Below are 13,701 nucleotides of genomic sequence, written 5' to 3' on the forward strand. Positions count from 1 at the left end.
TTCATGTACTTACCCTATCTCTTCTTTTGTTTCTTATAATCAATTGTCTTCTTGTTCTCGGTGTTTTGTTACTTCTTTAGACTCTGTTCCTATCCCTAATACTGTTAATGAGGCACTGTCTCATCCTGGCTGGTGTGATGTTATGAAAGAGGAAATGGAGGCTTTAGATGCTAATGGTACATGGGAACTATTGCCTTTGTCCACTGGTAAGAAAGCTATTGGATGCAAATGGGTATTTACAGTAAAGGTAAATCCTGATGGTTCTGTGGCTAGGTTAAAAGCACGCCTTGTAGCAAAAGGATATGCTCAGACATATGGGGTTGATTACTCTGATACTTTTTCTCCTGTAGCTAAACTTACTTCTATTCGCTTGTTTATCTCTTTAGCAGCTACATATGATTGGCCCCTGCATCAATTGGATATCAAGAATGCTTTCCTTCATGGTGATCTTCAGGAGGAGGTGTATATGGAGCAACCACCTGGGTTTGTTGCTCAGGGGGAGTTGGGTAAAGTTTGTAGGCTTCGGAAGTCTCTTTATGGCTTGAAACAAAGTCCTAGGGCATGGTTTGAGAGATTCAGTGAAGCATTATAGGAATTTAGTATGCAAAAGAGTAAGTGTGATCACTCAGTATTTTATAGGCAATCTGAGGCTGGCATAATTCTCCTGGTAGTCTATGTGGATGACATTGTTATCACTGGGAGTGACTCTGCAGGTATTTCATCTCTTAAAACCTTCCTCCAAACTCAGTTTCAGACCAAAGACTTGGGATTGTTAAAGTATTTCTTGGGTATCGAAGTTATAAGAAGTAAGAAGGGTATTTTCTTGTCTCAAAGAAAATATGTCCTCGATCTATTGACAGAGACAGGAAAATTAGGTGCTAAGCCTTGTAGCGCACCAATGACTCCAACTTTACAACTGTTAGCAGGGGATAGTGAGTTGTTTGAAGATCCAGAGAGATACAGGAGATTGGTAGGAAAATTGAACTACCTTACAGTCACTCGTCCTGACATTGCTTATGCCGTTAGTGTGGTAAGTCAGTTTATGTCTTCCCCAACTGTTGCTCATTGGGAAGCCTTGGAACAAATCTTGTGTTATCTGAAGGGCGCTCCAGGAAGAGGTTTGCTATATGGCAATCATGGGCATTTGAATGTTGAATGTTTTTCAGATGCCGACTGGGCTGGATCTAAGGTTGACAGGAGGTCAACTACTGGATATTGCGTTTTTATTGGAGGAAATTTAGTGTCTTGGAGAAGCAAGAAGCAGAGTGTAGTTTCTCGATCTAGTGCTGAATCCGAATACAGAGCCATGGCACAATCAGTATGTGAGGTAATGTGGATACTTCAATTACTAGATGAGACCGGTTTTAAGACCTCTCTGCCTGCGAAATTGTGGTGTGATAATCAAGCTGCTCTTCATATTGCTTCTAATCCGGTGTTTCATGAGCGGACCAAACATATTGAGATTGATTGTCACTTTATTCGTGAAAAGATTCAACAACAGATCATCTCAACAGGACACATCAAAACTGGAGAGCAGTTAGGAGATATTTTCACAAAAGCTCTAAATGGAGCTAGGATTGACTACATTTGTAACAAGTTGGGCATGATTAACATCTATGCTCCAACTTGAGGGGGAGTGTTATGGAAAGTCAATCACTATGTTATGGAAAGTCAATCACTATATTATTTCTCTGTATATTCTGTATTCTGTATTCCTATTTAGGATTTCTTATTTATGATTTTTTCCTAATTAGTAGAACACAATTATAGGAATCAATTGTATATATATACCCATGTACAGATTAATTGAAATCAATGAGAAATATCTCTTTCTACAGTTAGCTTTGCACAATGCTAATAGATGGAACCCTCATTTCATGGGATGCATCTCTGAAGCTGATGAAGCAATAGGCTTCTTTGAACTCTTATCTAAACTTCCTCATTATAACAGTAAGGACCTTCCTTCTGGCATGGTAATAGTTATATCAGAGGACAACTTCCATCGTACTTATATGTTTAGGATATCGGTGAAATTTCAAATGCATGAGGTATCTCTTAATCTTCATTTATGCTCTATTCATTATACAATTATTTTTCATCTAGTTTTGGTGCTTTGTGGAGGTAATGGCTTTAACGAGCAATTTCAATATAGATTTGGACTTTGACTTTTTTTTTCTTCTTTGTTGATATCTTGACTCTTGAATCTAGGCAAATAGATAGTTTCTATCTGATCAATATTGACCAACATGATGCAATACATTCCTGGATATAAATGACTGTCCTATCCTAGGTTCTATATCAGCATGGTCCTTATTGAATCCATAGGCTAGTTCTCACAAATATCTTTTTGAGTAACTGCATTTTTGTTGATAGAAATTTGTGTAGTGAGTTTACCTTTCTCCTTGGGTCCATCCTTTTATATTATGACTCTTCCTCAAGAGACCTAATCTACCTCATGTTTGCATTCTTAGTACATTATCTTCCGACGAGGGATTGGAATTGATCAAACAACTGATTATTTTATCTTGGAGAAAGTGGACGTTCTCATTGCACGTTTTTGGGCATTTCTTTTAAGACTGATCGGGTAAGCAACTTTTGGCTCATGATGCAAAAACTTCATTACAGGATATAAATTGAGCGTCTTGAGTTCTCATAAATTAAATATTATCTTTGCAATCTTGTTACTTATCGTCATTATCACTGTTTATCAAGTAGCCTGATGTAATCGTTTACAGTTTTACACGAGTTCTTATTATAAAGTTGCCAGATAAAAAACATGATGCATAAATTACTTTCAATATCAACTTCCTCTGCCACCCCTGCCCCTCAAATAATAATAATAATATTAATATTACTAATTTCGCTATTATGTTGCTTGCAGGCTAAAAGAAACTCTGGCCAAAAGGTCAAGTGGACAACCAAAGAAAGATGTAAAGAAGATTAATGAAATAGCAGATAAGGATTTTGAATTAGTTGAACGAATTCGTCTAGAAAATATGGAAATAAGGTTGTGTATATCATTTGAATGCTTGTTGTTATTATCATAAATTTATATAACAAACAGTTCTATTTTTGTGATGTGACCTCCATATATACATGATGTCTCTAAGCTCAATGTATGCCACTCTAAGCAGTTGGGGCGATTTCTTAACCATTTTTTGATAATTAAGCTTGAAATTTGCACATCTTTACAAATGGATGAATTTGAATCTTTATCCCTTCTCTATGACAAGTCATAAACCACACATCTTGATATTTTTGCATAACATATTTGTGAAAATTTTGAATTATTATTATTATTGTTAGGAAATGTAAGATTTTTCTAGATAATTACTATAATTAATAATTGAGATAAGATAAGCTAGATTCATGTATTTAGGAAAATGAAAGGTTAAGTATATGAATTAGATGCTTAGGGATGTGTGCAATTGTTATGATAATAAGGGGAATAGGAACTGGGAGAATGTATGGGAGAAAATATTGTATAAATAGGGTAGCATTGTAACTAATTGGGTTAGCCAAGAATTCAATAATACAAGAATTACTTCTCTCTCTATAATTCTCTATTTCTTTCCGCTTCTCATCCCTATTTCTTCTATTTTCTCATCTCCTTTCTTCTACTTCTCATCCTTATTTCTTCTATTCTCTCATCTCCTTTCTTATTATTATTTGAAGCAGAACCCTAGCTCAGGGATTTTGTGACAGCAATGTATATATGCATAGTATAGTCTATACAAATGTACCTAAGCTATTTTATTATGTGTGGAGGTGAATGGAAAGAGAATGGAAGATGAATAGAAAGGGAATGGAAATGAGGTGAATGACTGAATGGTTTTGATTTTGCTATCTTATCTATCTTATTCCTCTTTCTTTTCCATCTATTTATCTATCTATCTGTTTTAATTTAGCTAACAAATAGTGTCAAACCATAATTGCTAACAAGTGGTATCAGAGCACAACTGCTAACAATTATATCTATCTGCAATACTTTTTGTTGTTCTGAACTTTCCTTCATATTTACTCCAATTTGCCTCTTATGATTATTCATGTTTTGAATTTTTATTTTTTTACTGTTCCTTAATCCTGATAATATTTCCATTATTCAGGTAGTTGAATAATCCAATTTAGACAAAACTACTCTTTCTAACTCTCTTCACTTTATCTCTTGTACATGAGGTTGCATGCACATACACATGCACAGAACCTTGGGAAAAGTTGGGACTGTATGTCCAGGAGTGCCTCCATTAGCTTTTCTGAATTGAGATTTTAGACTTCTTCATTGGCTTAAATACAGTCACCTTAACTATGAATTGCAATGAAGTTCAGTTATTTATAATGTAGTTAAAGTTAAAACAGCAATCTGCTTTGTGAAATTTTTTTCATTTCAAATATTGTTAGTCCAGAAACTGGAATTTAACTTGCAAAAGTTTAAGAAACTTGAAAATCTTGCACACATGTCTCTGTAATTTGTGTAGTGGGTTAGAAAGAGGGGTGGAGTACTTGCACTTGACCATGCAATTATTTACACCCAAAGAAAAAGGAATATTACCATGAACAGTGATTGGCATGTGTCGAACACACAGACAAGCCTGCAATATGCCTTCGTTTAATTTTATTTGCATGTTTTGAATCAATTGTGATTATTGCCACATAGTGATGTTCCTATTCCTGTTCTGTGTTCTCAAGTATTAGCAATTTGCTGAGCAAGACTGCAATACAAGAGCCTACATTTGAAAGGATAATAGTAGTTTACAGGTACTACTTATTTCTTTTGCTTTTTAATTATTATTGTGTGAGTAGTGTTATAGTAAACAATGTCTTGCTTGATTGTGCGCATGTTTGGTGGTCATTCTAATTGCCAGATGAGCATATTGGTATAGGATATATTTAGAAATGTAGAAAACTGCCTGCTATTGCTTTTGTAGTAGGTTCGAACAATTGATGATTTTCAGGGTCAAGATTTCAGCAAGAAGGGAGATTAGGGCTATGAGTTTGGAATAGACCTAATTAAAGTGAGAAAAGAAGAGATATTGGTGGCTATCTTGAAGTTGTGAATGTACTCAAGGTACTGTTACATCAGAGTGAAAGGAGGAGAAGGTACAAAATGGGGGAGAAAAACTAGGCACACTGGCCTTCCAAACCAAATCACAATACTGTAAAACATTCCATTATTGTAAAGCTGATGAAATAACTAGTTACTTTTAGAGAATTACAATAACTAATTGTTGTCATATTGTTATTAGTAATCCTAAACCAGGAAAATTGAAGCTAATACCATACAGGAAACAAACTTCTAAAGAAAACCCTGTATTTCCCAAAAAGGAAGATAGTAGGAAATATGTAATATACCTAAACAGAATTATTTACAAAAAGAAAATCTGAATATTCATAATTAAGAATTGGGTTAAAATAATCCCTAAATCTGTTTTTACTTGCCTGCATAATTATAGAAATTGGTGCATGGTATTCACAAGATTCTTGTAATCTATAGTTTTACGATGAGAAGGAATGGTTCTTTTCAATTGAGGAAGTTGAAAGCACCTTGAAGTTGGATTTATTTCATGTTAGACAAAGCTTCTTTGGTTGATGATCTCATAGGCTATATGATTCTTTATTTATTATTTGAAGGGTGATTTGAGTGGAAGTACTGAACATGTTAAATCATTTTATTTTGAAACTAATTCCGAAAAAACGATATATAAAATTTTTTGACGCAAAGGAAGAATGCTGACTTACCAGGAAAGCAAGCAACAAAACAAAAAAGGAACGGGGAATCTACGTGAAGCATTTCCAGAAAATTCCAATGGCTGATATGGAAATAGTTCTTGTGAGACTTTAGCTGCGCTTTCTCACATTTTAACTTTTACAGCCTCCCTTTTGCTTTGATGTTAAGATACCAAATGACTTGGTGTTGAAACTTTTATGCCAGCCTGAAAAGAAGAATCCTGGGTTAACTCCAGTGGACTGGGTTCGGTTCCTGGGTTCTGCTATAGTTGGACTGGTGAGTTTTTAAGTTAGATTTTTTTTTTAATTTTTTTAAAATTTTTTTCCAAATCACTTAGCATGCCTTTTTCCTTTACAGGTTGCTGTTATTAGTTCACTTAAAGTGCCTTCAGCTGATCTTTGGGTCATTTTTGCTGTCATTCCTACAGTAATTTATAACATTGCTAAGATATACATTACGTAGAGTCTCTATCTCTCTAGCTAATTTTCAATGCATATGCTTATCCGTATATATTGTTCACTTAAGCACTACATATTGCATTTGCATGTTAGTCAGGGATATGAATGACTGAGAAAATCTTTATGCAATTTTTTGGCAGGTGATCTACATTTTGTCACTATAATATGTGGAACACGTTGTGCATATTCCTTACCACCTCTTACTGCATTATCACACCTTGGTAGTTGACACAACATTCTCACAAAATTTGACTGGTAGTAGTAATTGTTTAAGATTGTGGTAGTTTCACCAATTTGATTTTTGAAATTACAACTTTATCTTTATAATCTGGGAAATGGTTTTTTGTGTTTTCATAATTTGGGGGTGTGTATGTTGAAATTGAGTGAGGACGAGCCTTGGCACAGCAGTAAAATTGCTTCTATGAGACCTGGCACAATAGTACAATTGCTTCTATGTGACCAGAAGGTTGTTTTCAAATCATGGAAACCACCTCTCTGAAAAAAAAGGGGCAGGGCAAAGGCTGTTTTCAACAGACAACCCTTTGACCAAAATAGGGAGTCTTGTGCAGTGGGATGCCCTTGGCATTTGAGTAGACTTGGTATGGGTGACTCTGATAATAATGCCTTGCATGAGCATATTCACAGAATTCCTAGCTGCACATTCTGTGGTGCTGTTTGTGTGATATTATTACTATTTCTGCAACTGATTTAGGGCTTTATACAATCTCCTAGTCTAGTTCTTTCTTTTGTTGACGCAGCGTGAACCTCAAATAAACACACACTCACACACAAAAGTGAAAATTGAGAGAAATTCTCTGCTGTAAATTTTATTAACCAAAATCTCCCTTTTCACACTAGCATACTTCCATTGTTGTTTGACTTGCTTCTTCACCCAAAAATTGCCGCATCAATACACTTGAAAAAAAAAATTGGTCATTGAGTTGGAATACTGTGCAACAAACCCAAACGAAGCCATAAAAACTTCCACATCATTCTCCCTATATTTGGAACAAGTCCTCCCTTGAATTTTGAAGCGGAAGAGAATGAAAGTTTTCATTGGAGAAGCACACCATATTACTTTCTTTGTTGAGGTAGTTAATGGAGAATTGAGCAAAATTGAATTAATTAACTTCACCTTTGTCTCCCCAAAAACACCTGAACAAATAAAATTTACGAAAATAATAGGAATTAAGGAGTTAGAGAAGTTTTTAATCTCCGGCATATCCATAACTTGATTTTCTCCAAGTTTCAATGCTGTCCCCATTGATTGTTTTTCCTCAACTTCTTTTGGAATCTCCAAAAGGTGATATTTGTCATTTCCTTTAACACGTTCTTCATCTTCAATCATGGCAAAAGGAAACTCAATCAGAGCTTCTAGTTTAGATTCCTCAAACTTGGAATCCTCCATTTCAAGTCACATTGTTGAATCTCGAATTTCCCTTTGTTCTTCACTTTCTTGTTTCACAACCAAGAAAGGCTTTGGTTGGCAAGTATACCACCTTTGAACCGACAAGCCATCGATTTGACTTGCTTTTCAAGTGCTTCCACATAGTTGAAGGCTCTGTCCATATTCACGATTCAATATAAGAATTTTTCTATATCGAGATTCCTATAGAAATTAGGAATATTGATTTTCAACCAATTTTCCCTTTCATGATACACATACACACCTCTTCTCCTATCACCATCATATCATTGATGTCTGTTGAACCAAATTGGCTCATAGTCATCTTCCTCCGAATCTTCATTATAGATATATCGCCCGTGTACAGAAATTAGTTGATAAATAGGGTCACCACAATCTACACCATCTCCTGAGCTTTTTTTGTCAACTTAATTCACGTTTGTTTTACTTTCCAAAGCACCAAAATGATTTACAATTTCTTTGAAGTGTCTCTCGATACGCCTAAATCTAAGATCCATCTATTGCTCTAGCTACCTCCTTTAAGGTAAGCCATCTTGGGCATTTCCCTCTTATATCACCTAACGATAGGGCTGTGCACGGTTCCTGTGGGATCCGAACCGAACCAGAACTGAAAAAGAACCGTTATTGTAGGAACCAAACCAAAGTTATTTTACTGTTTTAATTCAATTCTGGTTCTTTATCAAGAATCAAACCGGAACTGAACTAAAATCGGACCAAAACCGAACCGAAGAAACGATTTTATACGTATGTTTTTTTTCATATATTTTAGATATATTTCATTGTTTCAAGAAAATTATATATATTATATGCAATTAAGATTGTTATATATATAACTTAATTTATTATTAATTATGAGTATATATATATAAGCGATATTAACTTTTATTATTTTTAATTATAAATACATTAAATCACTTTATAGTCATTAATTATCTTATTAAATCACATTTTCATCATGCAGTATAATTCTTGTTAAAAATTATATAATTGAAAAATATGTATAGGATAGTAGAATATATTTATTAAGATATATGTTATGAAATGACTTAATTTATGTATGTGTTATTTCATGGAATTGAATTATGATCCACTCAAAATGTTAGTGGTGCGATCCGAATAAAATATTTTGTGAGGTATGTGATTATAGTGGAGAGTATGAGTCAAAACAATATTGAAGAGTCAATGTTAATAATTAAATTCACTAAATTTAATATTACATTAGTTATCTTATTTTTAATTTGAAAAAGTTTTAATTATAATTTACAAAATTTTTATAAACAACATTTATTATATTAAAATTAAATTTATTTTTAATACTTATTATTCTGAATTAAAATATAAATAGTTGTCTAACAAAATTTTAACTTTAAATAGTTGAATAAAAATATAATAAAGAATTTTTCTAAAGCAAAAAATTACGTAGCTTTGTGCTCTTAGTTTAGGTTACATTAATCCTAACTCATCTTATACTCGTTGATTTGCTGTTATTTTATAATTTGGATGGAAATATTATATGACTTATTATGTGTAGGATCGAGCGCTTACCAGCATACCAAATGTTTAAACTTTTAGTAAAGTCGCAATTCTAACCCCTTATAGCGTATCAGCCTAAGTATCATGGGCTGAAGGGATCTAGGCAGAATGTTGGTCCACTGAGTTATCTCCACTCAATGTTAACAATCCAGCCCTAGCACCTGTCAGGAATTCAAATCCATTACCTTAGTTGTGATACTAATTGTAGGATTGAGTGCTTACCACCGTGCTAAAAGCTTAAACTTTTAGCACATGTACAACTCTAACCTCTTATAGCGTAATAGTTTAAGCGCCATTGGTCGAAAGGACTTGGGTAAGATGCTGGCCCATTGAGTTATCTCCACTCAGTGCCAACACACATTACGGATATTTTGTGTTATCTTGTATTTTTATGTGGGAATTGTTAGTTTAATGTTAATATTTATTTTGAGTAAGTTATTATGTTTATGTTAGTTTATTGATATTTTATTTTGATATTAGTATTGTTATTTTAATATTACTGTTATTATTTTTATTGACATTTTAATGTTAAAAATATATAATTGTTTTTGTTATTTTAAAACGAATATAATAATACTACAATGTTAAATGTAGAAATCAATAACTAAATCGAATCAAAATCATAACTGGAATCGAAAATAGAAATAAAACTCTTCTCCAAACTGAACTGGAACCAGAATCGAAATTTAGTTTCTCTTTTGGTTCCAAAAAATGAAAGAATCGAAGTTCGGTTTCGATTTTGGTTCTGGTTCTTACAAAGAATTGAACTAGAATTGGAATCACACAGCCCTGCCTAACGTAGTGTGAAGTTTATATAAACTCACACTTACATACGAGTGAAAATTGAGGGAAATTCTCTGTTGTAAATTTTATTAACCAAAATCTCCCTTTTCACATCAGAATGTTTCTATTGTTATTTGACTTGCTTCTTCACACAAAAATACACCGCATCATTTCTTTCTTTTTTTTTTTTCCAAAAAAATCCTTTCTTTCCCTCATGGTTACTGATGTGGCTATTATTTCTTCAACCACCTGCAGCTATCAGCAGAACTTGGCTACATATCAGAAATTAATTACCCAGTTCATGTACGACAAACAACTAGATAGTGGAAGGGGTACACTTCTTCACCTGTGTGACAATGTCATTCAACAGGAAGTGAGTTTCAGACATGATGATTCCTTCTTTATTTACCATCAATAGGTTGAACTTCTCCAAGACTTAGCAAAAATTTATTCAATCGGATGAAATATATTATGCCCAGTTGCCTACAATTATTGTGCTTATTAAAGAAGTATATATAACTATTCACAAATATGCAATATGCAGAGCTAAAAAATTGATGGTAGTTAGGATTCAAGGAAGTTACATTTAATTATATACTGCCAGATATTTAAATCAATTTATTATTTCAGGTCAAAGAAGTTATCATTTCATTCTTTATATTGATGATACAGGGCAAAGCCACAAAGAAGGTATGCATCAGCTCTCTCCCCATTAATTTTCTGTTGTTTCCCAAGTAATGGAGGACATGATGAGGATCCCTACAGTATTTCTTATAACCCCATTATAATGTGAAACCGGAGTTGGATAAGCGTTGCAAAAAACTAATAAAAAAAAAGTTTGGCAAGAGCTGTAATTTTGATGTAGACGATGCAGTCCAAAAATTAGAGAAGTTGCGAATTATTGTCCGGGTGAGAACCTATTTTCTCCCTTATGAAGCCAAGTTTAATGTAAATTCAATCTTTTTATTTATGATTGTTGATGATATCATTTGTCACAGGCATCACCTGAGGAGATTGTGGGTCAAGTTGCCAACCTTTTTTTTTTTTTTTTTTTTTTACTGTTGTGTGTTTATGCATTCTTTGTAACTAGAGTATCTTTTTAATGCAGGATGCTAATGGACAGCATAGTTGTGTCGATATAAGAAGTGCTAATGAAGTTATTGGCACCACCACTGAAGAGATTGTCCTCAATGTGGAGCAACAGGTAAATGACATGCCTTGATGTTGCTTGGAAAATTTGTGATTCCTTGCAAAATCTGATGCTTTTAAACCTTGAACTGCAGTTGACAGTTCCTGGGGTGCCACTGCTTTCTCCATTGTTCTATACTTCTGTTCTCTGTTAATATATGTAAATCTTGAACGTGTAACTTGATGAATCCGATAATGGATGGTGGTATGGATTAGCAAACATTAAATTGGCAGACATAATCAATTATTTATATCTATATCTATATAAATATAATAAAGCTGGTCTTTAAAATAAGTTCACCAAAAGTTGATAAGTGGCACACTACTAGATTTTTTCCATTTGCCAATTTTACTCTTACCTTATTATTGCCACTATTTAATATATGCCCTTTTAGTTTTTTTATACTTAATATTTCTTAATAATTAACATAAAATTTAAATAAAATTAATATATATCTATATTTTATGAATTATAATTGGAAAAAAAAATTATCACTAATAATAATTAATTTTTTATATGTATATACATTTTTATCTCTCTATATATATAATCATTAACCTTATTATTATTACTAATTAATATGTGAATTTTTAATTTCTCAATACTTAACATATAAATTTAATTAATTAATATATATATATATATATATATATATATATAAATTATAATCGCAAAAAAATTATCATTGGCAATAATTAATTTCTAATATGTATATATTAAATTAAATAAAATGTATTAATAATATTAATAATAAATATATATATTTTTCTCATTAATAATGATTAATATGTACTTTCTCAATTTGCAAATAATAGTCACATTTAATTTTTTTTATCTTTTCCAAAATTATTTGCTACATTTAAAAGATCAAGGAGAATTAATAATCTTTTTTTCAATTTACCCTTTATCTCCATAAAATAGAATAAATATGTATATAATTTTTTAGAATTAATATTATCACCTCTTTCTTAATTAAACTAGTCGTTTATCACGTTGATATTCATTTTTTCATATTTTTAAGAAATGATAATTAAGTAAATTATTAGTATTTTTCTATGAAAATGAGGTTATCTAATCGTTTCTTTAATCACCGTAAAAATTTCAAATGTGTGTATTATTTATGGACAGCATAAGTATATATTAAATAAAATTTGTAGTCTTATTATTACCACTAATTAATATATGACTTTTTAGTTTCTTAATACTTCACATAAAATCTTAGATAAAATTAATACACGTCTATATTTATGAATTATAATTGTAAAATATATATTTTTATCATTAATAATAATTAATATGTGTATATTAAATAAACTACATTATTCTTATTAATACATACAACTAATTAATACGTGACTTTTACTTTATAAATATTTAATATAAAATTTAAATAAAATTAATATAGATATATATATTTTTTAATTTAATGCATCTTATTTTTATCTTTTTTAGCTATATTTTATCATTAATTATTGATTACTAATATGTATATATTAAATAAAATTTATTACTTTATTAAATTTATGGTAATATTATTATCACTAATCACTTATTAATGTGACTTTTTAATTTTTTTTAGTTCTTAACATAACACACATATATATATATAAAAGACTGAGTTATAAAATGATGTCATAATATAAACTGAGTTATGATATAAAGATAAATAGGTTAATGATAAGTAAAATAAAAAATAATTAATGAATATAATAATAGTATAAAAAAAAGTCATAATCACATGTATATAATCACGAATGAATACCATATAAATTATTAATAAAAAAATAATTTTTCTAAATTTTAGTAAAAAAAATTATATATAAATTTAACATCATTGTAAATTTCTATCAACATATCTTAAAAGTTATAGTAAAAAAAAGTATGGGGAGATAGTGAACAATAATTTTTACAAATACTTATAAAGTATGTTCTTAAAATTTAAATTTTTTTATATTTTTTAAAATTAAATATTATATTTTTATTATTTATTCTATCAACAATTTAAAAAATAAAATATATCTACGCAATGGATAGATAAGTGTCTAATTATTCTAGTTATAAGAATGAAGATTATGAATATTTTGAATAATAATTATATTTATATGTACTTTATAATAACAAGAATGTATATAAAAAAATTAAATTTTTACAAGAAAATATTAATAATAATAATAATAATTAAAGATTTTAGGTGAAAAATGTAAATTTAACTTATTAATAAAAAAAAATTAAGTTAATGGATGAATAGAATGGATATATATAAAAAAAAAGGATTAAATAATTAAAAATTAATCAATAATTACAAAGAAATGAAGAAAAATAAAATCGTTTCATATCCAATTTTAAAGTTGGACGACTTTGCCATACATATTATCAAGGGGATTTGCTGGGCCTGGATGCGTTGAGCAACAGCGTAGCAGATTTCAATAATAATAATAATAATAATAATATTGAATTCAGCTCAATTTTAAATTTTTAAAATTCATTTATATAATTAATTATTTAAATATAAATATATTTTTATGATAATATTTATACAATTATATTTTAAATAAATAAAATTTAAGTATTTTATAAAGTTATTAAT

General features: G+C 30.6%; 1 protein-coding gene across 3 annotated transcripts in view; it reads left to right on the forward strand.

Annotated features, from left to right (window-relative positions):
- Window positions 1-11,408, forward strand: part of LOC110648312 (uncharacterized) — a 30,693-nt gene extending 19,285 nt beyond the window's left edge. Inside the window, exons 6-16 of one of the 3 annotated variants that reach the window (XM_058141435.1) lie at window positions 2,472-2,584; window positions 2,882-3,007; window positions 4,687-4,755; window positions 5,740-5,827; window positions 5,930-6,001; window positions 6,083-6,183; window positions 10,181-10,298; window positions 10,556-10,614; window positions 10,723-10,834; window positions 11,034-11,129; window positions 11,209-11,408. In XM_058141435.1, the coding sequence (XP_057997418.1) occupies window positions 2,472-2,584; window positions 2,882-3,007; window positions 4,687-4,755; window positions 5,740-5,827; window positions 5,930-6,001; window positions 6,083-6,183; window positions 10,181-10,298; window positions 10,556-10,614; window positions 10,723-10,834; window positions 11,034-11,129; window positions 11,209-11,268 (1,014 nt within the window). In that variant the 3' untranslated portion in view covers window positions 11,269-11,408. Of the gene's footprint in view, window positions 1-2,471; window positions 2,585-2,881; window positions 3,008-4,686; window positions 4,756-5,739; window positions 5,828-5,929; window positions 6,002-6,082; window positions 6,184-10,180; window positions 10,344-10,555; window positions 10,615-10,722; window positions 10,835-11,033; window positions 11,130-11,208 lie in introns of those variants that run through there. The other 2 variants (XM_058141436.1, XM_058141437.1) reach the window with 2 other exon arrangements.
- Window positions 11,409-13,701: the final 2,293 nt, after the last annotated feature.

The sequence above is a fragment of the Hevea brasiliensis genome, unplaced genomic scaffold, assembly GCF_030052815.1.
Source record: "Hevea brasiliensis isolate MT/VB/25A 57/8 unplaced genomic scaffold, ASM3005281v1 Scaf1, whole genome shotgun sequence".
Lineage (NCBI taxonomy): Eukaryota > Viridiplantae > Streptophyta > Magnoliopsida > Malpighiales > Euphorbiaceae > Hevea > Hevea brasiliensis.